This window comes from Aethalodelphis obliquidens, unplaced genomic scaffold, assembly GCF_003676395.1.
Source record: "Aethalodelphis obliquidens isolate GAN/ISIS:26980383/991018 unplaced genomic scaffold, ASM367639v1 scaffold24, whole genome shotgun sequence".
Classification (NCBI taxonomy): Eukaryota; Metazoa; Chordata; class Mammalia; order Artiodactyla; family Delphinidae; genus Aethalodelphis; species Aethalodelphis obliquidens.
This window is the reverse complement of record NW_020837968.1, coordinates 23,324,384-23,352,166: the sequence shown is the minus strand read 5'-3', so window position 1 is coordinate 23,352,166 and position 27,783 is coordinate 23,324,384. Positions and strand designations below refer to the sequence as shown.

Below are 27,783 nucleotides of genomic sequence, written 5' to 3'. Positions count from 1 at the left end.
TTATAATTTACAGAAATCCTTTAATATTCCTAACATCACAGGAATTTGCTAAAAAAATGAACTACAAATCTTCTAATTCAGATTCTAAAATGTATTGCAGCTTCAGTAGAACTATATATTTCATAAGAATTATGAATTCCATGGTTTATTGGTATTTTCGTCATAAATATATACTCTCTATCCAGTTTTCAACCACTCTAATGATTCTAAAGAGACTGAAACTGTAAGTGCCATTTGTTCTGCATTAAGATGCTGTAAGCTTTATGGCTACCTCCTAGCATGCAGACACAAGTACTTGCATGCAGCTAACATCGTACTTTCAAAAGCATTCTCTGCCTAGAACAGGCAACATTCCTGACAAGGAGAAAAGCTAAATGGATACAATATTGGTGATTAAATCATACTTATGCATATCTTCCCAGAGATTTCTATACTTCCTTTTTATCTTGAAGCAACAAACAATATGGGATTCTAAGAAACTGGGTCTTTGTAACCAAAGTAAAAATGGCCATTGTAAAACACTATAGGTAATCACTAGTGTTCCCAGTTAGGGTTAGTTTTGTATATGTTCTTATGTTGCAGAGAATTTAAAATTAAACTCTGTGCTTAAATTAGGATCATTCCAAAGTACTGAATGCAAATATTCTGATTGTTAAAACCAAAAGACTATATAACACTGAAAAGAACTTAGGTGAAAAATAGCTACTATAAAAACTGACAGAACTCTAGGGAAGTAAAAGCTGCTACTTATAAATGTTGAGAGACATTAACATTGAACTAAAAATATCATTTTTGTTCATATTTAAACAATATCCAATTTGGGGACAAAATGAGATTTTTTTCACTATGAAATTTTTTTAAATTGAAATATAGTTGATTTACAATGTTGTGTTAGTTTCAGGTGTATAGCAAAATGGAATGTTTTTTAATATTATCGAGAAACAGTATGAACAGTCAGCCAACTCATGACAGAATTTCTTAAATATAAATTCTAACTATAAAGCAGACAACTTCTGTCTGAACTAATCACTGTGCTCATTTACTTAATTTTCCCCTTAATATTGGTGATGAGACCTTTTCAGAACCATCAGGAAGATGACAGTTTTCAAAAACACCTCAAGAGGATAATTGTTACATGAATCATTAACAATTAAATAAAATATTAGGAATGTATACAGTTTGGGGAAAGCTACTAAAATAACTTTTAATTTTTACAAAAAGCTTAGAATTTGAGATTTAGTTTCATAATATGTTAGAACCAGTAGAATTTTGTCCAAGGGTATGCAAAATGCAACTATGTGTGCTACTATTTTTATCTATAGATGAAATGTACAAACATATATAACTTTAACCTCATTCATTTATTTTAAGATCCCCTAAAGATAATATTGATAGAGCCCATAAAATTGTCTTTTTCATTTATTCTTTGTTGTATTTAAAATAAATAAATAAAATTCCATTTAGTACTCTTAAATCGAGTTTGGTTCTAACTACTCCCCCCATGTACACTACCCTCCATACTACAAACTACCTTCACCCTTAATTTACATGATTCTCTCAACCCATTCTGAAGAAGTTATTGTATCCTTTTGGCCTTTCATTTACATAGAATTTAATTTCCATCTGTGCTATTATCTATATAGAATCACAATGACTTTAAGCAAATCTTTGTATCAGAATAGTTATCAAGGACTTCCCTGGTGGCGCAGTGGTTAAGAATCCGCCTGCCAATTCAGGGACATGGGTTCAAGCCCTGGTCCAGGAAGATCCCACATGCCGCGGAGCAACTAAACCCATGCACCACAACTACTGAGCCTGCACTCTAGAGCCCGCGTGCCACAACTACTGAAGCCCTCATGCCTAGAGCCCATGCTCTGCAACAAGACAAGTCACTGCAATGAGAAGCCCACACACCACAACGAAGAGTAGCCCCCGCTCACCACAGCTAGAGAAAGCCCATGCGCAGCAATGGAGACCCAATGGAACGAAAAATAAATAAATAAAATAAATAAATTTTAAAAATAGTTATAAAAATATTCTTGTCTATTTCAGATATTGTCAAAATACATATTATAAAAGATATTAAGGCTAGTAGGCTTCAAAAGAAAAGTGAATAAAATGATACCAAGTAAATGTTTTCCAAAAATGAGGTTCTGAAAACTAGGAATACATCAAAAAATCCATTTTCAGCCACTGAAAAACAGTATTTTACACATATGAAATAAAATTATATACACTTTTTTCCTGAACAGCAACCACAACTAGATACTATGTATTTCCCAACAATCAAGTCATTTTTTGCAATCTTTTTGTTAGTTCTAACTTGATTATCAAATAATTTTTATTTTTACACTATTACAGAAGTGCATTTCTCTAGGTTTCCAAAACCACCTTATTCAACCTTCCCCATCTGTCACCATCTGCTTCTTTTTAGCATGTACTTTTTGTGTGATCACATAAGCATGTGAAAAATAACTAACATTCAGATGATTATCTGCTGGTACATTTGAGGACTGGGCATAATAAAAGTGAACTGCCAAAACGTACTTAACACTTTTAATTTTGTTGGGTCTTGCATGTAAGCTACATTTGATTTTCAAACTGTTTTACAGTTGGAAAGTTGATCAGGTACTGCTAACTCAAGAGCAAAGCTGAGACTCTAAATAATTAGCACTGCATAAAAGGATGGTTTGGATTCAATGAGAGCCAAGTCAAATAATAAAATTTAACAGTAAGATTTTATATGTGATTTCTAATTTCTTTATAATTTCTAGGCATGAAAATATAGTAAAGATTATGAAAACAAAATCCCCTCAAAATATCTTATAGTCCATAATATATGACAGGTAAAATTTATTTCCTTCTAATACAAGAAAGAGCAAAAACACTTTAAAACTGTATACACTAATGCATTTTTAGAGATGTAGCACACTAAATGTATAGTGTATATGCCTGCTAGGACTATATCTCTGCAACCTCTTTTAAAAAAGACACGATTTTTTCCCTTTAATAATAAAGGTCTATAATTCTTCATCAAAAGAAGAGAACAAATACTTTAAAAATACCCTTTTTTCAACCAATGGCATTTTTATACTATAAAACTTTTCTTTTCCTGGTGGTCTTTGCCACAAGAGAAAACTTAAGCTCATTTAAAACTAAAGTTTATTTAAAAATCAGCTATGAGCCTGAGATATAGTACAGTTAATATATCAGCTTTGAACTGATTTCTAACAGTCTTTTTGAAGTATCTTTTAAATACCCTTCAACCATCTTTAAACAGCAAAGCATTCCTACCAGATTAAAAGTTTAGGGACGTCCCTGGTGGTCCAGTGGTTAGGACTCTGTGCTTCCACTGCAGGGGGCACGAGTTCGATCCCTGGTCGGGGAACTAACATCCCCCATGCCGTGCAGTGCAGCCAAAAAAAACCACAAACAAACAGAAAAAAAAACAAAAGAAAACAAAAAACAGTTTAAAAGGTAAAGGATGCCACTGCTAGATGAATGATAGGTTGCAGAAAGATCTCTCCATAATGGGTAAACAAGTCTTCTATAAGAAGAGGAGAAGGGAAAATATTGACAATGAGCCCTTCAAAAGAGAAGCAGTGCTCAGGCACATATTCCAAGTCTGATAAACAGCTACTAATCAAGAAAAGTCTGGCATTAATAATGGTATGAACTAGAAATTGCAAGGTTCAAAGAAAGTGAGAGATACCATCTGAAGTAAAGGGAAGAGGCTAGTTTCTTGCCAAGCCCTCTCTAACTCTGACCATCTATATCTGATCACATTATTGCCCTGCTCTTAGTTCAAAGTGATTTTTCCTTGTCCATGAGATCAAATCTAAACTCTTTTGCATTCTGATCCCAATCTATGTGTCCAGCCTCCTCTCAGTCTGCTCCCTCTTTACTGTCACCGGACCCTCCCACCACCCTTCCTTTTCCTTTCACCACGCTGTAAATAATTCTAGTAAAGCAATTATTTTCTTGCACAGTAATGATTATTTTCCATATCCTATCACCTTAGAAAATATAGCAAGCTACTTGAGGACAAAAACTATTTCTTACGATCTTTGTATTCCCAGCACCTAACAGAATGCATGATACCTAATAAATATTCAATAAATATTTCTTTAATGAATGAATGAGTGCTCTTCAGTGAAATGGTCCATATCAGAGATCAGAAAAAAGGACTTAAATTCTTGTTTTTAAAAGTAAGAGTATAACACAAAGTTACCCTGATTTAATAAAATGCAGTGTTGGACACAAACACTTAGAATATAAAAATATAACTGCATGAGAAGTTAATTGTTTCAAGATTTGTCATCCTCAGATAGTAACCACAATGCTCACTCTCCCCTGTAAAAACAAGGTGTCAAGATTTTAATTATGAATCAACATCTCTCAGTCATGGGGTATATAAACTTCTTCTGAAGACCAGACTTCTGCAACATTTTTTTAAAAGGTATACAGGAAGGTGTTCTTACGTGTCTTTAAAAAGAAATTGACAATTCCTTGTGAATTGTAAACTTTCTATTTAGAAACAATTGGACTCTTCCTGCATTAAATTCTTGGTTTTGTTCTTCAGTTGATGACATTTGCATATAAAACAGTATCTTTGTTTCTTAGGAGATCATCTGCTTCTGAAATGAGATGTATTTATCTTCTACAGAAATAATTTCCCCTAATCATGACACAACTAATTTTGTTATTCTAAATATGGGATATCATCAGCCATGGTAAATGTATAGCAAGGGCAATTGGAACTCCAGAGAAACAAAGATTTTGTTTTTCATGACATTCACAAAAACAATCCTATTCTAGAAAATGTAATCTTGTATTTGAATAAACAAGAAACAACATTTCTAAATTTTTACCTAATTCAGCTACAAAAATGGAAAATTTTAACTCCAGATTTCATAGCAGAAAAAATATTATTTTTGGCAGCCCTTGATAAAATAATATTTGGAAATTGACTGTGAAAAATACTGCTAATATTTCAAATTACTAGCATTTATTTACAGTAACTCAACATTCTTGAAATGTAAATTTAATCTCTAACTGAAAAGAACTATTGTAATAATAAACTGCTATTAGTTACTATATGTATAGGAATGCTAGTATCATTCTGAATGTATTCTTATTTCCTAATTCTTTTGATTACCTTTTGCTGTTAGCATTTACAAAGCATCTATTTTAAAAATGACAATTATTTACATCTATAAGTGGCCTTGAAATAGTGACTTTTTTGGGCCATAGTGTGTGTGGTTAAAAAAGTAAAAATAGGCTTTATAAGATGAACCTAGTTAGAATCCTGATTCTATCTCTACCACCTCCTAGCTGTGCACAGTAAGTCCCCTACATACGAACAAGTTCCATTCCGAGAGTGTGTTTGTAAGTCCAACAAAGTTAGATTAGGTACCCAACTAACACAATTGGCTACATAGTACTGTACTGTAATAGGTTTACGATAGTTTTCACACAAATAATACATACAAAACAAGCAAACACAAAAAATAAAGAAAACAGTTTTAATCTTACAGTACAGTATTTTGAAAATACGGTAGTACAGTACAACAGGTGGCATACAGGGGCTGGCATCGAGTGAACAGGCAAGAAGAGTTACTGACTGGAGGAGGGAGAAGAGGTGGGAGATGGTAGAGCCGAAGGATCGTCAGCAATAGGAGACGAGGGCAAGCTGCAATTTCACTCACGCCTGACATTGACGGAACACGTGTTTGCATCTTTGAAAGTTCGCAACTTGAAGATTCGTATGTAGGGGACTTACTGTACAGATTACATTAGAAAAATTCTGATCCTCAGTTCCCTCACCTTTAAAAAAATAGGTTTCCTATCACAAAAGTTTATTCCAAATATGCAATGTACATATATAGCATGTGGCACATAATACATGTTCAATAAATAGTTATCTTCATCCATCAAAGATTAATGCCTCCCTATTTGGCTCTAGCCACACTAACCTTGTTGGAGTTTGAGGGAAGAACTGAACTTGTTCTGCCTCACAGTTTTTATACTAGCTGCTCTCTGTGTTTGGAAAGCTCTTCCCATCTATTTTTACAATAGTTGCCTCTTAGCATTCAGGTCTCTGATTAAACCTCTCTTTCCCTGAACATTCTATCTGTAGAAGATTATATTTTCCAAAGACAGTTGTCACAGTATCTCCCATCTCACATGCTCTTTTACAATGTAGAGGTGGGGTCTATGTTACTACCCCTTAAATATGTGTAGGCTTAGGAATTCTAAACCAATAAGCTTATGACAGAAATGATGTGCAGTTCCTGAAACAAAGCCATAGAAGGGGATTCACAGAGAAATGTTCATAGCAGCATTATCAGCCAAAACCTGGAAGCAACCCAAATGTCCATCAGCTGCTGAATGGATAAATAAAATGTGTTTATGTTCATACAATAGAATACTATTTGGCCATAAAAAGGAATGAAGTATCAATAACATGCTGAAGCATGGATGAATCTTGAAAACATACTAAGTAAAAGAAGCCAGACACAAGAGGCCACATATTGTATGATTCCATTTATATGAAATGCCCAGAACAAGCACATCTATAGAGACAGAAAGTAGATTAGTAGTTGTCTGGGATGAGGGGATTTAGGGGAGGAACTAATGTGTACGGGGTTTCTTTGTTGTAGTGATGAAAATATTCTGGAATTAGACAGTGGTGATGATTGCACAAATGTGAACATACTAAAAACCACTACTGTGTACTTTAAAAGGTAGAATTTATGGTATGTGATAACAAAATTTTTAAAAATATACTATGAAGAGAAACTTTCAAAAAACGAATGAAACATTTCTTCATGGTTTGCTAGGTTTTAAAAAAATGGAAGCAGTTTCTAAACTGTTCCCTAGGATGTTCACTTTTAGAACCCACAGCCAAAATAGTCTGGCTACCCTAAAGCCACCAGTATGAGGAAACCAGGCCACTTGGAGAAGCTGAGGCTTTTGAGAGCCCTGTATGGTACCAGTTGAGAGCCAGCATTAACTGTCAGACGCAGAAAGAGGGGAGCTTCCAGATTCCAGCCTCCAGTCAGAGTCACCCCCTGCCGTGCCCCACGTACCATGGAGCAGTCATTCCTGCTGTCCTGACTCAGAACCTTCAATCACATAAAATGGTTAGGTTTTGCAGTGGTCTGTTTTGTAGTAATAGTAATGAGAACACTACCTAACACATCCACCACACCACAACCTCCCTTTATCTAGCTTCTTTTCCTTCATGACATGACACATCTTCATCGCATGACATTGTTACATATATTTTTTTATTCTGTCTCCCTCCACCAGAAGTGAGTTCCCTGAGAGCAGGGTCCTTTGTGTCTTGTTCGTATAAACACACCACCCAGAAAAATACCCAGTATATAGTAGATGAATAATATATAATTGTTTGAATAAACAAATTAATGAATTAGTATGGAATCCTCAGCATGGGGAGGGCACTAGTTGAAACTTGCTTTGGTTTGGCATGATTTCCAAAATATAGCTACTGTCATTTCATTAACTCTCCCAATGAAATAATTCCCAATAATTAAGTATGAAAACCCGCACTATTAAAAATACAAATTATCACTGTTTCTTTGTTTCTAAGGAAAATCCAAGACGGTTTATAAAACTGTTCACATTCTTGCTGTAGTCATTCAATTATTCTATTTTAATAAATGAAAGAAAATAGGCATAATCAAGAAATAAAACACACATGGCCAAGAAATAAAAATGGACTTTATTGTAGTTACCAGTATCCTTGTACTTATATAGTTTATAAAGTTTAACTTATATATATTTTTGCCCTAGAATACCATGTTGAACAAGTGGGAGCAAAACAGATTTGATTCATGTTGAAATCCAGGTCAAAGTAGTAGACACTGCTATTTTTTTAATGCTTAAATGGTTTACTTTGTAAAACATTATATCAGTGTTGGTTTTTTCTATGAATGGAAACATAGCCTACCTCTGGTGCCAGATATTCTGGTGTACCACAGAACGTCTTCATGGTGGCTGCATCTGTGATCCCTTCTTTGCAAAGTCCAAAATCTGTAATTTTTATGTGGCCATCTTTATCCAGCATCAAATTCTCCAACTGTGTAGTAAGAAAGATAACGTAATTTGTTCTATAGTCTTCAAAAATAGGAAAATACTGTTTTGAAAAATAATTGAATGTTGAGTAAGATATTTTGGAAAGAGGACACAGAGTTAATAGAACTTTTCAAAGACAAACCCTGTAGCTTCCTAACTCATGTGTAAAAAGAAACATTTTATCAAATACTTCACAATAATAAATTGATTTTTAAACCCATAGGAGTAAGAGCTGTTATTGCATAAGTTCTGAGAAGTAAAGTCTAATTAACTTCCCAAAGCAAACATCAATCCTCTTTTTTCCTGTTTAAAATAAATTGTGATCAAAACAATCCCAAAGAGACAAGCATCTTCTGGATATATGCAGATGGTTTTCAACCATTTCATTTGGGAGTCTAGTGCTACGATAAAATATTCACTTACAGAAATGTTACTTTGGTGGTGGTTATAAATCAAACCTAAATCTTGTTTTGTAAGGTAAGGCAATATCCTCTTTTACAGTTCTTTGTAATAAAGAACTACCAACCCTTTTACACATAAAAAGAATATGAAAGTCAAACATTCAACAGTTAATGAAAACATATAGCACAGGTATTATGAAGTTGGAATCTCTTTGACTCCATTAATACAAAAAGAACAATCTTGAAGACATAATGCAGAAGACGTAACGCAGAAATGCATTCACAAAAAACACATGAAAAAAAATAGTACCATGGGCTTCCCTGGTGGCGCAGTTGTTGAGAGTCCGCCTGCCAATGCAGGGGACACGGGTTCGTGCCCCGGTCCGGGAAGATCCCACATGCCGCGGAGCGGCTGGGCCCGTGAGCCATGGCCGCTGAGCCTGTGCATCCGGAGCCTGTGCTCCGCAACGGGAGAGGCCACAACAGTGAGAGGCCCACGTACCGTAAAAAAAAAAAAAAAAAAATAGTAGCAGGACGAATGATAATTAACTTACTTAAGGAGTAGATCATTATTCTACTCCTTAACATGATGATGTATGAAAATGCCTACCCAAACTCTGAAGTCAGTATCAAATTCAAAATAGAACTCCATATAAGAACATAAACAGACAACAATCATATAAAATGTGATGGTGGTATACTCTGTCATATTATCCAATGTCTTATAAACCAGAGACTAAATACAGTTAAGCAAGCTCAGAGTACACGTAAGTCCTTAAGTTTAGAACTTAAATGTGCTACACAACTGAACTCAACGCTCAATATGTTTCGTGCACTGCATAGACTTCAGAGAAGTGAGTCTGTTTTTGACTTGTCTACAGAGAGATGAATGAACCCTAAATATATTGCTAAACCTTTCAAAAATGAAAGTTCTCTTATTTTATCTAAATTCAGAGAGATTGCATCTTCCTCATGATTCTCTACTAACTGGACCCCAAAATCAAACCCAATTTGCACAAATGGCAGTAAGTCCTAAATAGGGAAAACAATCAGGAACATCAAGAATCTGTCTACTTCTCTTTCTGCCTTGAAAACCCTTCTCTTCTTTCTGCTTCTGATTTTCTCCCCTTTTTCCTTCTCTTTCAAACAACACTCTCTTCTTCCTCCTGCTCCTACCTTGCCATAACAAGAAAGAGAAGTATACACTGGAGTGTCTGTTGTTTTGTTGAATGAAAATATATATGCTCTTTTCTTAACTTTTAAAAATATGCTTATTGTTCTAACATATGAATACATCATAACATATAAAAGCAAACCAAATTAAGTTCTTAAAATACTATATCTTTTATAATACACAAAAATTCTTACAAAAATGTCAAATAATACATAATAATATTGAATAAAATGTGTTTGGTGTATATTATGTCAATTCGTTTTATATGCTTTGCATGCAAAGTGAAACATGATAGTATGCGCTAATGTGCTAATTCTCCACATTCTGACGAGACTATTTTGAAGTGGATAGATACAGAAGTATCAAAACATATAAATACTGTTTTTAATACCAATAAGTACATACATTTTTTAAAATCCCGATTCATACCTAATTCTCTAATCTCATATCTCATTTCCAAGATACCAAGGGTTGAGGGATGAGGAATGAAATGAGATGCAAGGACAGGGTTTGAATGAAGAATAGGAACAGGATGAAAGTGACCGCGAGCCCCAGTTTACCTAGAACTGAGGGGGGCTCCCAGGATTCAGGACTTTAAAGTTCTACAACTGGGGAAGTTCTAGGCAAAACAGGACAGTTGATCATTCTACTTGTTTTATAAATCAGCTTAATTACAATGATATAGTCAGAAATAAGGTCAGCCTACAGGATGACTGTGAGAGATGGGGTAAAGGTCACCATAATGGGGATAAGGTAGCATATTGCATAGGAGGCAGTAGAGAGCAATGTGCATAAGATTATGGAGTCAAGTCAGAGAACTTAAACGTAAATTCAAGTTTTATCTCTTACTGTGTAACCTATTGACATCTATGTGCCTCAACTTCATCTATAACACAGAGTAAATAACAGTAACGATCCAATGTGATTGTTTTGAGAATTAAATGAGATACTGAATGTAGAACTTAATCAATAAATGTATTGATCATTTATTAAACATGGAGAGTTTAATGGCTGATTCATAATTTATCAAAATGGTGTGTGCTCTTCTATACAAGAGCAAAGTTCAGAAATGGAACCCTATAAAACACTTTTGTCAGCTCGGTGACTTCAATAAAAACACTTTTTTTTTTTTCTTTTTTTGCGGTACGTGGGCCTCTCACTGTTGTGGCCTCTCCCATTGCGGAGCACAGGCTCGGGACGCGCAGGCTCAGCGACCTTGGCTCACGGGCCCAGCCGCTCCACGGCATGTGGGATCTTCCCGCACCGGGGCACGAAACCGTGTCCCCTGCATCGGCAGGCGGACTCTCAACCACTGCGCCACCAGGGAAGCCCAAAAAACACTTTTTAATATGCAACAATTTCTTTTGAATAAACAACAAAACAAATATTTTACAATTTTTGAGCCAGTTATTTTATAATAGTGTCCACCTTCTTCCATCAATTATTTTTCTTCTCTCACCATCCTGAAATGTCATTTTGCTGAGCATGAATGACAAAAACAACTTGTCCATCAGTATGAACAACAGCCAGAGATACATCACCTTAAAAAAGTGATATCCCCAAATCTAATCTTGTATAAAGATAAATTGGGGCTAATTAAATATCCAGTCTGGTTTAAAAAATAATAATTTTATGCAAATGCATAACAAAGTTTTCATAAAATAGAAGAACGATCAGTGTTATGATTCACAAATGTGAAGGATGCACAGAATCACCTGGTAATCTTTCCAAAGCAGATCAAAGGCTTAGATATATCAAAAACACCTGGAAATCACTTCCTTAGTGCATTTGACACTAACAGAAAGAAGATTTCATCAAACATTTTTAGGGACCCTTCCACTGTGTAAAGGAGGAATAAAAATATTTACAAATCACCTTTCTTTGGTTCTCTCTCCTAAATCTAATGCTTTCCTTCTTCCTTTTCTTAACCATAAAAGGAAAAATGCATACACTGTAACTGACTGTTCAGGTACTCTCTATTATAAAACTTTATATGCATCTGTTTTATTTCCACTGTCAGTCTTAGCATCTGGGATTGAGAGCAGGGCATTATGTTTATGCTTAATGGATGCATCTACCAGCAAAAGCAATGTATGAAGTTAAATAGGAAGTCTGAAAGAAAAGATTATATATTCAAATCTGGGTAATGCTTACAATTTGTATCAGAGGGTTGCTTGTTATCTAATAGTTCATATTTTGAGGAGACAAGAATATTAGACATCCTAGAGTTTCCATTTAAAAACGGCAACATTTTTTACCCAGTTGAATCGGACAGGCATTATTTGACAGAGGATCTTGATTTGGTAGATTTTGAAATCTTTTTTCCTCTGTGCTTTGTGAACAAGAAACTATAGCAAGAAAACACTATACTCCTTTTTCTGCTCTTGCTGGTGCCTAGAATAAAATTAAATTCTTCCTATTAGAAAGTTTAAGAGTTTTTAACTTTTAAGCTTTTAAAAGCTTTCTAATATACAATTCATATATATTCTAATATCTATCTATGATAAATATACACACATATATATATATATATATATATATATATCTTTTAGGTATCATTTTAATTAAATGGCTGACACTTTGTGATTAAACAAAGGAATGATAATAGCAGTTCCTAAGCGCTCTGACAACTACTGTAGCAATACCAAAAACAAGACCCTTCACTCACTTTTACAAACCCTTTTTAGCACAGTTACACCAGTACCAAGACTGCCTCAGGCTCAAGAATGTAATAAGAAATTCCTCCCCTGCACACTGCATATTTAGGTTTATGGGTATCCAAGTTGCAAATGTCACATGGCTGACCTGCAGGAACTTAATGACCACGGAATTAAGACAGTGTGTTGAAATGCTGAAAGGAAAACTTTGAACCTTCCTAAGATGGAAAAGAATTCACAATATACAACAGCAGAGATCCCATCTAGGTTGGGGTTTAAGAAATACTACATTTAAGAATTTACTACACTTGAGTAACATAGCCCAATAGTATAAGTTAATGTTAGAGGTGGAAGGGGTTCTTAGTAGCAGTGGCTTAAATTATAAAAGAGGGAATCCAGAGTGACTGGTTAGAAGTGGGAGTTAGAGGATGTGTCTTGAGACTCTGTATGTAAAGTAAGCACACTGTTTCATTCAGACCGCTGGTTTATTTAGGAGCTGAGGAAGATTGGGAGGGCTGTGATATAAGGCTCTCTGAAACCATCCCTTTGTGCCATCACTGAGTCTTAGAAATTATCTAAATCTATCTGGCAGTTTCTCACGTTAACAGTGTAAGTGGTAAAATTAACCATTAAATTCTCTGATTAGGTAGAAAACAAGATTAGATTTTCCACAAGTAGAATACAGTAGCAATTTACGCATTTTTCTTGCCCCTCCCCCTGTCATAAACTCTTGGGAGAAATGAATTCATTTTTAGAAATATTTATTTATTTTTGGCTGTGTTGGGTCTTTGCTGCTATGCACAGGATTTCTCTAGTTGCGGCGAGCGGGGGCTACTCTTCGTTGCGGTGCACAGGCTTCTCATTGCAGTGGCTTCTCTTGTTGTGGAGCACGGGCTCCAGGTGCGTGGGCTTCAGTAGTTGTGGCACATGGGCTCAGTAGTTGTGGCACATGCGCTTAGTTGCTCCGCAGCATGCGGGATCCTCCCAGACCAGGGATAGAATCAGTGTTCCCTACATTGGCAGGCGGATTCTTAACCACTACGCCACCAGGGAAGTCCCAGAAATTAATTCTTAATGAAATTCCAGTATCAGTACCTTTGCAAATGTCCCTAGTTCAGCTTATTCTATCCTTGGATGGCCATGGTCGTTGAAAAGAAAGGTTATATTGAATACTTACAAAAACAAGAGCCAAGCAGAAAAGAAGTTTTCAAAAAAACTTGTACTACTGACACAGTCTTAGGAGAGATTTCTTCAAATTTTTATGCTATCATAAAGCAATATCAGTTTTTCCTAAGTAATCACAAAGAATTTGGGTCCTTACTGAAGCAAAATTTAATATCATGACATGTATTGATAAATTATGCAAACTAACTTTTTAAACTACAACAAAAGTTGCAATAATTTATCTGTTGCTGTGAACACCAATTTATTAGGAACTATGAACTGATAAAATGTCTTAAATTAACTTGCACATGAAATTAGGCTTTGCCTCTAATGATGAATGGGTCAGTGGCAAACAGGTACTGATTTACTTGAGAGGTGCAGCTACCATAAGTAACTCAAATGGATTTGTATTTGAATAAACACAAGGTTATTAGTAAGGAGAAGACAGAGACCAATCTGAGACAAATCAAAGTGGGTACCTAAATCAGTTTTTGATAATGCTATTTTGAATATATTTTGTATAAATATATTTAAAACATTCCTTCTCTTATCTTTGGCAGCTTTATTCAAATTTTAGATTTACAAAGATCTCCTAGAATTAATCCAATGAATTCCCCCACCTAAAGTTCATTTCATCTCTAGAAAGGCAGAATGGTGTAATAAAAAGAACATTATACCTGGAGCTAGGATTCATGGAATCCAATAATCTTGACTATGTCAGCAACTTAGTCCATTACTTTGAGTAAATCCCTTACTAGGCTTCTAGTCTTCAATAAGCTCAGCTGTAAACTATGGGTCAGCTCTAAATTTCTACGACTCTACCTAAAGATCTCATTCTATCATGTGCAATATGGATACAAACAACACGTATAAATTTTGAATGTCTGACTTTTTACATTATCCATTCTTCTCGGTGTATGTTCCATGGATTCTGTCCAATGCTATACATTTACTTAGACCTTTAACTTAAGGTTATATTAAAAAGTAAATAAATTTAGAGAGCAGAGGCCACTTAATTGTCTAATAAAGTTAGTGGTCTGTTTATATGGTAACTACATGGCTGGTATTCACATACCAAGTATTAGCACTGTGGCTTAATAAATTTAGTCTAATTTCATCATCAGAAAGGATGAAGCAACAAAACTCATTAAATGAACTTCAATGTACCAATATGTTGATTCATTAATGAGAAATGATCAATGGAGATACTGACCAAAACCATCCCAATTATATCATTCCTTAATCAATGCTAGCAATCAAGTGAGTACTCTTCTGTTTCTTTAGACTAATAATTCCATCTTCCAGCTTTAAGCATTTTGGATACATTACTAAGTACTTCAAAATTATTCTCATTTTCTTAAATCCACGAAATCCTCCTCCTTCTCCCTACAAACAGAATTCATAAAATATAAAGTGGGAATGGTGGGGGGGAGTAGATCAGGCAGAGAAGAGCTAACTACTTCTAAGTAAATTTGGAAATGCTATATAAATTATGTTTTATCATACCGTATAACTAAATTCTTTTTTAAAACTCTGGATTCAAGACATTTAAACATTATAGGATTATTTGGCCATTCAGACATCAGATATAGGGATGCTGAATTCTGCCACTCCTGGCTATAAAAAGCTGCAGGCTAAATATAATCATATTGTTGATTCATATCCACCTCTGGTCTATTTGGGCACTTAGTTGATCATCCCTGATATAGATATAGTTGCATAGTTCATTTTTCCTAAAAACAGAATTTTATAGCTTCTTTAATCAATAATATGTTAAGAAATAAAACAATAAAGAAGATGTGGCACATATATACAATGGAATATTACTCAGCCATAAAAAGAAGCGAAACTGAGTTATTTGTAGTGAGGTGGATGGACCTAGAGTCTGTCATACAGAGTGAAGTAAGTCAGAAAGAGAAAAAATACCATACGCTAACACCTATATATGGAATCTAAAAAAAAAAAAAAAAAGGTGCTGAAGAACCTAGGGGCAGGATAGGAATAAAGATGCAGACATAGAGAATGGACTTGGAATTGAGGACATAGGGAGGGGGAAGGGTAAGCTGGGATGAAATGAGAGAGTGGCATGGACATATATACACGACCAAATGTAAAACGATAGCTAGTGGGAAGCAGTCACATAGCACAGGGAGATCAGCTTGGTGCTTTGTGACCACCTAGAGGGATAGGATAGGGAGGGTGGGAGGGAGACGCAAGAGGGAGGAGATATGGGGATATATGTATACGTATGGCTGATTCACTTTGTTATAAAGCAGAAACTAACACACCATTGTAGAGCAATTATACTCCAATAAAGATGTTAAAAAAATACATACTATATTTCACTGTCATCATGTAAAATAATATTTTTTGAGATAGTTACTTCTTAGGGAGCATTCATAATACAAATGTATATGATAGCAACATCTTAAAATAACTTAGACAACTGCTTAAATAATTAGATAACTTAAGAATCACAGGTGTTTAAAAAGGAGTGAATGGGAGTGAGGGGATAATTGTGATTTCTCTTATGTGCTATAATATGTAAATATATACCTTATTTCATAGAAACAGAATTTCATAAAAGACTAGTATAACTTCTATCTCTACAAATCATATTTTAAATGAACTAGTACTTGATAAATAAAGCAATTCTGTGTCAGATTTTAATAGGTCAAGATTATCATATGATTTACTTTTTAAGAAAGTAAGATTGTCACATTTAGAACTTGTTCAGAGTGTGTCATGGTACAAATTTCCTTAATATGACCAATCTAATTCAAAACAGTGTCACGAGAATTACTGCTATCTTTTATGAGTTACTCCGGGGGTCAGCAAAATATGGCTTGTAGGTGAAATCTTGCCTACTGCCTGTTTTTGTAATTAAAGTTTTACTGGAACACAGCCAGACACGCTCATTTACATATTGTCTGTGGCTGCTTTCACCCTACAACAGCAGCACTGAGGAGTTGTAAAAGACACTGTAAGAGCAGCAAAGCCTAAAATATTTACTATCTGGCCTTCACAGAAAGTTTGCCAATCCCTGAGCTATTCTGAGGGTCTTAACAGAAAGAAACTTAGAGAAATAAAGTCACTATTACTGATAAAACAAATACAGTGCTTTTCAAAATGGAAATTAAACAAATTGATAAAAGGCTATATTAAAATGCTTCAGGTATATAAACCCACTAAAAATTTAATACCAAATCAAATATTTTCCCAAGTAATCTTATTTATTATAAAAATTTCTTCATAATACATCACAGGATGTTAGAATATAATAATGAAATTTATTTTAAAATGTCACTTGCAAAGTTACTTGACTAATAATCAGATGTTTAACATTACTCATTACACTTTCAGAAAAATGAAACTATTATTGATAGATCATATTTGATCAGAGCAGTCAAGAAGAACTTATTTAGCATGTCAAAAACTCGGACATAAAACTACTACACATTTATCAGTGAATGAAATTTCCTGTCAAATACAGTGAAGCAAATTCTTAAACAGAGTGGTTTTATTTCCCAACTAAATCTGCTTTTCTCCAAACTGTGTAACTTTGTAATTACTTTGTGTTTGTCCCTACAGCCTCTGCAAAAACAAATTCTGATTACTTTTCTTTTTTACCTTGAGATCACGGTACACAATCTTTCCGGAATGTAGATAGTCCAAGGCAGAGACAATTTCTGCACCATAGAAACGTGTGCGGTCCTCAGAGAACACCCTCTCTCTCGACAAATGGAAAAACAGCTGCAGGGTAAACAGCAGGGACAGGATTGTAATAATTACTGATTTAGTGGGGGAAATTAACACAAACATAAAACACCTCTCATCACCATATTGTGATGATAGATAGTGTACTCTCAGCGGACACTGAGCAGTCTTAGACAGCAGCTGGCTTATCTTTTCCAGGTTTCCAAGGGGAGACTGCGAGCTGTTAAATCAGCACTTTAATCAATATACCAATCTTGTTTAAGGCATTCTGCTTGCTACCCATTTAACCTTCAGTTACCAGAGGAAAAAGTATGCATCATCAGATTACATCTCCCCCTCAGTATACTGTTGCTTCACTCTTTCAAGGATTAGGTATTGAGACTTTATTAAAATAAATGCACATAAGCATAGATGGAATATTTCGACTTAATTATCTCAGTTACACTTGATTTCAAAGAAAGGACTGCTGATTTGTGGAACCTTATTTATGTGAACTTGTTAAATTCTACAACTCTTGATTCTTCATGATACCTCTAGAAATGCTTTCAATGTTTAAATCCATGTTTTCTGCAATGAGAAACTGTGAGGCTTTACATTTTCAATTTATGTTAATAATGCCCAAAATGGACTGAGAAGCTCCCATTATTCCCCTAATAGTTCTCAATGCATACTCTTCCTATTTCAATAATAATTAACTATGACACCAATCTTTTCTCATGTAATCACTTAAAACTATAAGCCCATCCATTTCCTGTTAACAACAGTCAACAAATATTTATTGGGTTCTCACTGTGGTCAAGCATCCAGCTCTCCATTTAGACAGCCTCTTTATTTAAGAAACTGCCCGTCTCAGCTCTCAGTTCAATAATGTATATGAGGAAGGAGCCGGTTTCAGGCATTATGAATTGACTACTGACCTTTTTGTGTACTGTTTCACTGTATTAAGAAATCCACCAAGAACAACAAAAGATGGTTCGCAGTGCTGAGTACACTGCCGAGTATCACAGTAGGTACTCAATACATGTCTTTGATTAAAGAAATGAACCAATCAGTCAATGTATTCTTGACTGCAAGATCAGAAATTAACTATATTTTCACATAGATTACTTCTACAAACTGCTTCTACAAATTTATAAGAATTATGGTTAACTGAGATTTGTTTCTCACACACCAAATCATAATTTAGGTAACATAAAAGAGGTTCTCTATAGATTCCATCTTCCCTTTTCCCACCTCCAACTCCACTTAAGAGTTTATCATTATTTTAAGATAAAATTTATGCCTAACCCATTGTCACAGTAAAGAGAGAAGAGGTAATATCATGTAACTATTGCCAAAAAAGACTGGTTCAACATTACTTATAGTAAAACTAAAATGTTTGGCAGATAGTCTCTAAACTTTAATGCTCTCTACTATATTGTCATATTTTATCAAATCTAAGATGCTGTTGATTGCAACTCCACCAACTTTCTATGTTAATACCAAGAAAAATAATGAGGTCAATTAAAACTATGACACACCATCAAATATAAAAGGCACTCTGACTGAAGAAATGTTCAATGTGTCTTATAAATGACCAAATATACTATACCAAAAATCAAACCAATGTATAAAATTACTCAGGGATATGCTTCAAAATTCATTCATTTTATACAGGCACATACATGTTATTAATGCTCTACCATTCAAACAAAGACAGGAAGTAGAAAGAAGGATGGATCATCAGTAAAACCATTCTGAAATATTTCTAGGTCAAAGTAATTTCTGTCATCCTTTAATACAAAATATAACTAATTTTGACAAAGGAACCCCTGTGACCCAGATTTATGGTAGTCTTCTAACGAGATGAAAGTAGTAGTTAGATTTCTAAATTTTCTTCAAATGTCAAGCCTAGTACCCACTCATCTACAATACAAAAGATATAGATCTTCCCTAAATCAACATAATACATGCAGGCTTCTAGATCTTTATTTAGACCATAAATCTTCAATTTGTCTTCCAGCCAATTTCTGTAAAAATATCAGCTAAAAAAAAAAAAAGCTACTTAAGGAGAAGAACTCTATTTATTTCTCAATCTGCTCTCCTCTGATGTCTACCCTTGCTACTTTATGGAACTTATTCCTGTTAACATAATCAAGAACCTCTCGTTCTGGAGCTTAGAACATCACTTATTACCCTCTCCTTCTTATAAACATTCCTTGGCTTTGGTACTACAACTCTCCTGATTTTCTCTGAATATTCCTTCTAAGTTTCTACCTTGGCTTTGAACCAACTTTCCATTTAGTGAGCATCAATTATGTTAAAGTCACTGTTATTGGACACTGGGAAGAGAAAAAGAGGGCATATAATGGTGATTAAGACATAATCCCTGACCTTAAGAAATTCAACACGATGAAGGAGATATATGCACAGATAAAAAACAAGAGAGCTATGAGAAATTCTGTAACAAAGCAATATTAAAAATGCTTTGGAGGCAAAGGATGATTAATCTTTATTGGAATGATCTGAGGAGACTTCACAGATAAGGTAGCATCTCACGTTTTGAAGGATGGATTTTTCACAAATGGAGAATATACGGGAAGCATACAAAACAGTGCAAGTTTTATCCATCTTAATATTTTGACCACAGCCTAGTAATAGTACATCAACATAGTAGGTAATTAATAAATGTATGTGGAACAAATTAATCCCTCTTAATATCCACCTTAATATTTTGACCACAAGTTCTATCCTTCTTAATATTTTGACCACAGCCTAGTATAGTCCATCAACATAGGAGGTAATTAATAGATGTATGTAGAAGAAATTAATTCTAAAGAAAAAAAATAGTAATGGCAAGGAAACAACACATAGGGAGGGCATGTAGCTGAAGAACAATAATACACATTCATGATAATGACAGAACTTAAGCAAAAAAAAAGAAAAAAACCAAAAAAACCCCACAAAGATGAGGCCAGATTGTTTAGGACCTTGACTGCCATGATATGGTTCAGAGATTAATTTTGTAGATAAGTAGTGTCAAAGACATTTGGGTTAAAAATTTTAGCATAATTTTATTTATTTATTCTTGGCTGTGTTGGGTCTTTGTTGCTGCGCATTGACTTTCTCTAGTTGTGGCGAGTGGGGGATACTCTTTGTTGTGGTGTGCAGGCTTCTCTTGTTGCGGAGCATGGGCTCTAGGAGCACAGGCTTCAGTAGTTGTGGCACGTGGGCTCAGTAGTTGTGGCTCGCAGGCTCTAGAGTGCAGGCTTAGTAATTGTTGCACATGGGCTTAGCTGCTCCGCAGCATGTGGGATCTTCCTGGACCAGGGCTTAAACACATGTCCCCTGCATTGGCAGGAGGATTCTTAACCACTGTGTCACCAGGAAAGTCCGAAAAAAATTAGCATAATTTTAAGTACACAACTCTGGCAGCAACTAGAGAATCAATTAAAAAAATCTGAGACTACAGTAGTCAGATAAACAATTCATAAAGTGCAACAAAACTTACTGAACACCAATTCAGTACAACCACTGTGAAAAAGCTGCAGACACAATGAGAGGAAATGGTACCAATCTGAAAGAATATCACTATTTGGTTAGAACAACCAGATATATAAATAATTCCACTAAAATATGTAGTTATAAAATAGAAAGCACACTTAAAGAAGTGAATAAGTATGTTTGGTAATATAAGAAGTAACCTTCGAGCTGGATAAGAGCTTCTGAGGAACATTAGTGCTAGTAACAGACCTTTCAAGAGTCAATATTCCAGAGGGAACTAGCTTTCACCATTTGGGCAAAGGCAGAGAGCAACAGTGTTGAAGTTTCCCTAAGGATGGCTGAGTAGGTGTTGCTGCCAGCAGTGTAAAGGAAAAGAATGGGGATGGAGACAGACGAGCAATGGATTTTATTTTGACCTGTTGACATTTAAATAAGAACTTGATAGCACAGCTTCAGAACTATGGGACCAAAGGGTATAAAAGTAAATGTGTGAGTCATTTATATAAAGGATACTGTTGACACCAAGGAAACAAGGTATAGCCCAGAAATTTAGTAGAAACTGCAAACAGAGTTAAGGTCAGAATTTTAGGGTATGACTGCACAAAAGGACAGGAAAAAGAAGCAGAACAGGATATTAAGATAGAGTCCTAAAAGAAATACAAACAGAATGAATACCTGAAGAATAAAGGAAAAGAAAGTTTCAGGAAGGAAATTAACATTTACCAGGCATAGGAATTAGGTCATAAGTTACCTTTCAGGGAAGAGATGTCATACTTAGGTGGGCTAAGAAGAGAATATAAAGGTAGAAATGGTATGTGACTCTTTTAGAAAAAATGAATGAAATGAGCCAAGATATTATTGAAATAGAAGATTTTTGCTCAATATATTAATGCTCTCAAAAAAACTTCTGTCTGAAGAAATTGAGAGATAGTATAAAGCTACAATTCATATGGAATAGGCATACAAATTAAAAGAAATATCAATGAAATCAGGTGGCCAGAAACAGGTTACTTTATAAAAATTTAGAATATGGTAAAGTTGATGATTACACATAAGGATATGAAGTATATGGGGAAAAAATGACCATTTAATAAATGGTGCCACAATATTTGCTTAACTTTGGAGAAAAGTCAGAAGAGTGTCATTATTGAACATGCAGGCATTCAGTAGATATTTCAAAGAAGTCGGAGTAAAAGCTAAACCATACATTAACAAAGCTAACAAACAAGAGTGTAAAATATCATATTTGCAAATAACTGCTCTCCAGAACAAGATGTAACACTCTTTGAAGGAAGATAACAAAATCTAAACACTCAAGTAAAATCAAAGTATCTAGTATACAATCAACAATTACTAGACATGAGAAGATGCAGGAAAATATGACCCATCACCAACAAAAAAGTCAGTCATTAGACACAGACCTCAAAAATAACAGAGATGATGGTATTAATAGACAGTAACTTTAAAGCAGTACAGGAACATAAAGAAGAGATAATGGGAAATAGAAATAAATAGGATGTTTAAAGATGAAACATATAATATCTGAATAAAAATTTCACTAGATGGGATTAACAACAGATTAGACACTGCAAGAGAAAAGACAAATGAACAAGAAATCATAGCAGAAGAAAACTATATAAATTGCACCTGAAAAAAAAAGTCTCAGCAACCTCTTGAACAGTGTCAAGGAGTCTAACATATGGATAACAGCAGATCCTGAAAGAGAGAGGGAGACATCTGCAAAATAATGACTGAATTTTTCCAAACTAGGATAAAAAAGATAAATGCACAGACTAGGTATTTCAACGAAACTCAGTGAGATAAAAACTAACAAACAGGCATGAATACTCAGAACATAACAGTCAGATCACACTAAAATTGCTGAAAAACCAGTGACAGAAAATCTTTTAAAAATTCTGAAGGGAAAAAAACACAATACATACAGAAGAACAAATAGGAGAATTTCCCCAGACTTCTTCTCAGAAACTATATAAGTGAAAGGACAATGGAACAATATGTCCAAATTGCTGAAAGAAAAAAAACACATCCTAAAATTTTGCACCCAGTGGAAATATCCATAAAATATAAAGGTTAGAGACTTCTGTTTTGACCATGATATAAAATAAATAAAACAAGGATTTTCATACATTAAGCATTAGGCTTCAAGGTACAGTGACTCCAAAGAAAAGGGAAACAAGGTGGTAATTATGGTTGTTCCAGCTTGCTGCCTAGAGAGACCATCCAGAATGTAACACAGGGAAAGAAAACCAAAACAGAACCTGTGGAATTCTTGAAGTAAGAATAGAGAGTTCAGAGACTGGGGAGACCAAAGTAGCTGTAATTCATGAGGCAGAGAACCACAAAGAGGAGAACTCCAGGGACCTGCAATGAACTGCCTCTGAGTCTTACTAATCAGCACATGTATATGAGGAAAATTCTGAGGCCAGGGAAAAGAGCCATTGGAAAGAATCAGGTGAAAAAAATCACAGGCTCATAGAGCTAAAAATACTTTTTGTTCTCACCAGGCAAAATGGAAAAACTTCTTAAGAAATGTGGCACCCACTAGAGTCCTTGAGGATACTGCCTCTATATTTCAGCAGTATTAGTGTTAGAGCAAAGGACACACACATATGCCAAAGGTGTCAAGGTCATTCAATGGGGCAAAGGATAGACTTTTCAACAATAGATTCTGGAATAACCAAATATCCACATGGGGTAAAAAATGAACTTCAATCCTTAGTTTACAGCATACATAAAAATAAAAAATATCATAAACCTAAATGTAATAGCACAATTATAAAAGTTATAAAAGGAAATATAGGAGAAAATATTTGTCATCCATGATAGACAAAGATTTCTTAGATAGTATTTAAAAAAAACAAAGAAGACAAACTGATAAATTGGATTTTAAAATTTAAAACTTCTGTTGCTCAGAAAACATCACTGAGACAATGAAAAGGCAAGGTACAGTCTGAGAGGAACTATTTATAATACACTCATTTGGCAAAGTATTTGTAACCAGAATATATAAAGATCTATTATAATTTAACAATAAGATAACCCAATTAATAAATAGACAAAATATTCGAACATACAGGTAAAAAAATGTATGCAAATGGCCAATATGTGAAAATATATTTAATATCATTAGTCATCAGAAAAATGCAACTCAAAACCAACCGCAATAATATACTTCTATATACACATTAGAATGACTAAAATTAAAAAGACTGACCACACCAAGAGTTGGTATGGATATGAAACAACTAGAATTCTTGCGGCATTGATACTAGGAATGCAAAATGACACAACTACTTTGGAAAACAGTTTTGGAATTTTTCAAAATGTAAACATATGCTCATTATAAACTCAACAATTATACTCCCCAGTATTTAGCCAAGAAAAAAGAAAACTTGTACATGTATGTGCATATCAGCTTTATTCATAGTAGGCGATGACTAGAAACAATCCAAATGTACACCAAAAGCAGGACAGATTAAAAAACATTGATACAGCATGCTCATGACTCAGCAATGAAGGAACAAACTACTGAGACATGGATAATCTCAAAAACGTTAGGCTTAGCAAAAGAAACAGAAACAGACATAAAAGAGTACATATTGTATGATTCCATTTCTGTGAAATTTTAGAAAAGGTAAATCAAATCTTTAGTGTCAGAAAGCAGATCAGTAGTTGCCTAGGGCCAGGTATAGGAGCAGGAGATGACAGAATGAGACAGGGAAGACTGACTGCAAAGAGGAATAGCAGAACTTTCTGTGGCAGTGGAAATGTTCTGCATCTTTTTGTAATGGGGACTACATGCATAGATGTTTGTCAAAAGTCATATAAGTTATGTATACTTAAAGTGAGTACATTTTATTGTATGTAGCTTATACTTAAGTAAAGTTGGTTAAGTAATGGAAACAATCTAAACGTTCAAAAATATAGTAAGGATTTAATAAATTACATCTGCATAATTAATTACTAGGCAACTAGTATGTATTTTACAATATTAAATAAAATGGAAATTATGGGTACAGTATAAAAACAGGAAAATACACTAATATGGTAATAGTGATCATTGCTAGATGGTAAGATTTAGAGTATTTTTTTTCTGTTTTATACCTTGAAAATTACCTGTAATAATTTAATATCCATTTCCCAGAGCATTATACTTTCCTAAATGTGAGACCATCTGTCTTCCTCACGCCACGTACTAAGTACATAGCACAGTGACTAGCTTGTAGCACGCAGTCAATAAATAAGTATTTTATCAATTGAACTGAAATAACTTTTTGATGTTTTCAGCAATGTACATGTACTGTTGTTACTTTCATAATGGGAGAAATTTTATAAAGGTTTTAAGTAAACACACTGTTGATGCTTTTCCTGATTCAGGCTTCTGACAATTTTTTTTTTTCTTGGCAGAGGCACAGGAGAAAGAGGAAGACTGCACAAGTGCTCTATAGCTTTGCATCCTCAGCCCCAAGCCTAGCATGTAGCACATATTAGGTACTTAATAAATATGTACTGCAAAGAATAAAGTTAAATTAAAAAATACTTTCCAAAGAATTATTTATAAGGAAAATAAGGCTTAAAGTTTTGAAGGTAAAGTATTTTTATTAGAAACATTTAAAAATCACATACAATAACTAAATAATCTTGTTTTTGTTAAAAAAATGAATTTTTTGCTCCTCAAGCAAGGAACATACCTTTAGAAATTTAAGTCCCTTTAGCAATGACTACATGTTTGTGTGTGTGTGTGTGTGTGTGTGTGTTGTGCTTAGCAATGCTGTGGGAATATAGTAATGTAAATATTAATAGATTGCCTTAATGATCTAAATATACAAGTTTATATTTCATTACAAACCCGGAATGTTTATCTTTAAAATAAATTGTTATAATTTGAAAAATATGCAACAAACTTTAAAAAAAAATAAAGATCTTGACTTAAACAACATCCTGAGAACTATCACTGCAATCTAAGACTTTAAATTCAATTACATTTTTTTCTTGCAAATACTGTCTATACAAACTTTAGTCACTCCTTTGTAATAGCAAAATATCAGTTAACAGAGAATAACAAAATATGCTCAATATGGGTCAATAATTACAATGATTACATTCATTATCATAATATTGATTGAGCTTGGAACCTGAGTACCCTAAAGACAACTAATTAATTAAGCAATGAGACATGGGAGTCTGTGCAATAATGCTGATTAACACATCCCTTACGTTTACAAAAACACCTAAGATGAAAAGAATGTCTCTAGTTCACATACAAGAAAACTAGTCAACAATACTGCCTTAGTCCATTTGGGATGTTATAACACATTACCACAGACTGGGTGAATTATAAACCACAGAAATTTATTTCCCACAATTCTGGAGGCTGGGAAGTCCAAGATCAATGCACTTGCAGATCGGGTACCTGCTTCCTGGCTCACAGACAGCTGTCTTTTCACAGTGTCCTCACAATGGGGAAGGAGCAACTGAGCTCTCTGAGGTGTCCCTTATAAGGGCACTAATCCCATTCAGGAGGGCTCCACCTTCATGACCTAATCACTAGAAAGGCCCCACCCTCCAAATGCCATCACACTAGGGATTAGGTTTCCACATATGAGTTTAGGGTGGACATAAAGATTCAGTCTGTAGCAAATACTATACTACACAATTGGAATGGTATCAGTTATACAATAAAACAAACATTTAAACATGTACTTTTATAGGATCAAATAAAAGTACACTTACATTTAATAGGTAATTCATATTAATTGTTTTCTAGATCATGTCTATCCTCTTCTCAAGCTGAACTCAGTTTCTATGCATTTCACACAGAAAAATTAATGTAAAGTAGTGTAATTTACATTTAGTTTTTGAAGAAAGTTTCTTCCAGAAAGGATACTGATAAAATGCCATATTTTAATAAATAGTTCAAAATTACATTTCTTAAAATACAAATTAAACCTTTAGGATGTTTCAGGAGAATTGAAAGGGATCTAAGGTCAGATGGCTGGACTCTGAAACAGTTGTTTGGTTATAAATGTCCAGCTAAATACCTCAAGCCCTATTTCTCTATTTCTTGCCCTCTTCTTACAAGTCTGAAAATGTAAAAAGAATTCTCAATCTAACTAAGTGCCTGATACCGGAAAAAGTAGCCTGTAGGCTGGGAATTTTTTTTTTAACATCTTTATTGGAGTATAATTGCTTTACATTGGTGTGTTAGTTTCTGCTTTATAACAAAGTGAATCAGTTGTACATATACATATATCCCCATATCTCCTCCCTCTTGCGTCTCCCTCCCTCCCTCCCTATCCCACCCCTCTAGGTGGTCACAAAGCACCAAGCTGATCTCCCTGTGCTACGTAGCTGCTTCCCACTAGCTATCTAATTTTTAAACAATTAATGCAAGGCATGAAAAGTTAAGGAAATTTTCTGGGATCAAAAGTCACCTAATGAAAATACTTTATAATATGGTAAGTACAAAACTAGTTCCTTTAAAATTTTTTTAAATTCTATTTCCATAATTAAAATAATTTACATTAAAGTATTTTATTACAACTCTACTAACAAGATTAAAAAAGAAATTGCTCAGTTCTACCACATTAAATATTAATAGATTTTTCATTTGGAGAATAAAATATACTTTTAAAAGAGTAAAAATTCTCAAGGTAATTATTTTAAAATATCTAAATCTATTAGGATATAATGTGAAATATTTGGGCTATTTCTGAAATATATCCAATACCAACACAATAAAAATAATAAACACTACAATTTTTGAGCATTAAGATATTACATTCTAACAACAATCACAAAAGCTACAAAATGCTATTTCCATATTATAGATGATTAAATAAAATAAATATAAGTTATTATTACTATCACAATAGGCACTATTTTTGAGTACTGCTACTTGTTTGGCATTATACTAAGTAAGTTACATGCATTATATTATTTAATCCTAAAACAATGTTATAAAATAGGTACAATGATTATCTCTATCATACAGCTGAGAAAACTAAGATTTAGGCATGTTATGAAGCTTGCCTAGCATCACATAGCTCTTAAGCGGTAAAGCTGA

General features: G+C 34.2%; 1 protein-coding gene across 3 annotated transcripts in view; it reads right to left on the bottom strand.

Annotated features, from left to right (window-relative positions):
* The window catches only part of AKT3 (AKT serine/threonine kinase 3), a 397,863-nt gene that overhangs the window by 92,754 nt on the left and 277,326 nt on the right, over window positions 1-27,783 (bottom strand). For all 3 annotated transcript variants that reach the window (XM_027122450.1, XM_027122451.1, XM_027122452.1), the window contains 2 exons: window positions 17,127-17,249; window positions 7,976-8,104 (listed from right to left, as the gene is read on the bottom strand). In XM_027122450.1, the coding sequence (XP_026978251.1) occupies window positions 7,976-8,104; window positions 17,127-17,249 (252 nt within the window). The remainder of the gene's footprint in view (window positions 1-7,975; window positions 8,105-17,126; window positions 17,250-27,783) is intronic.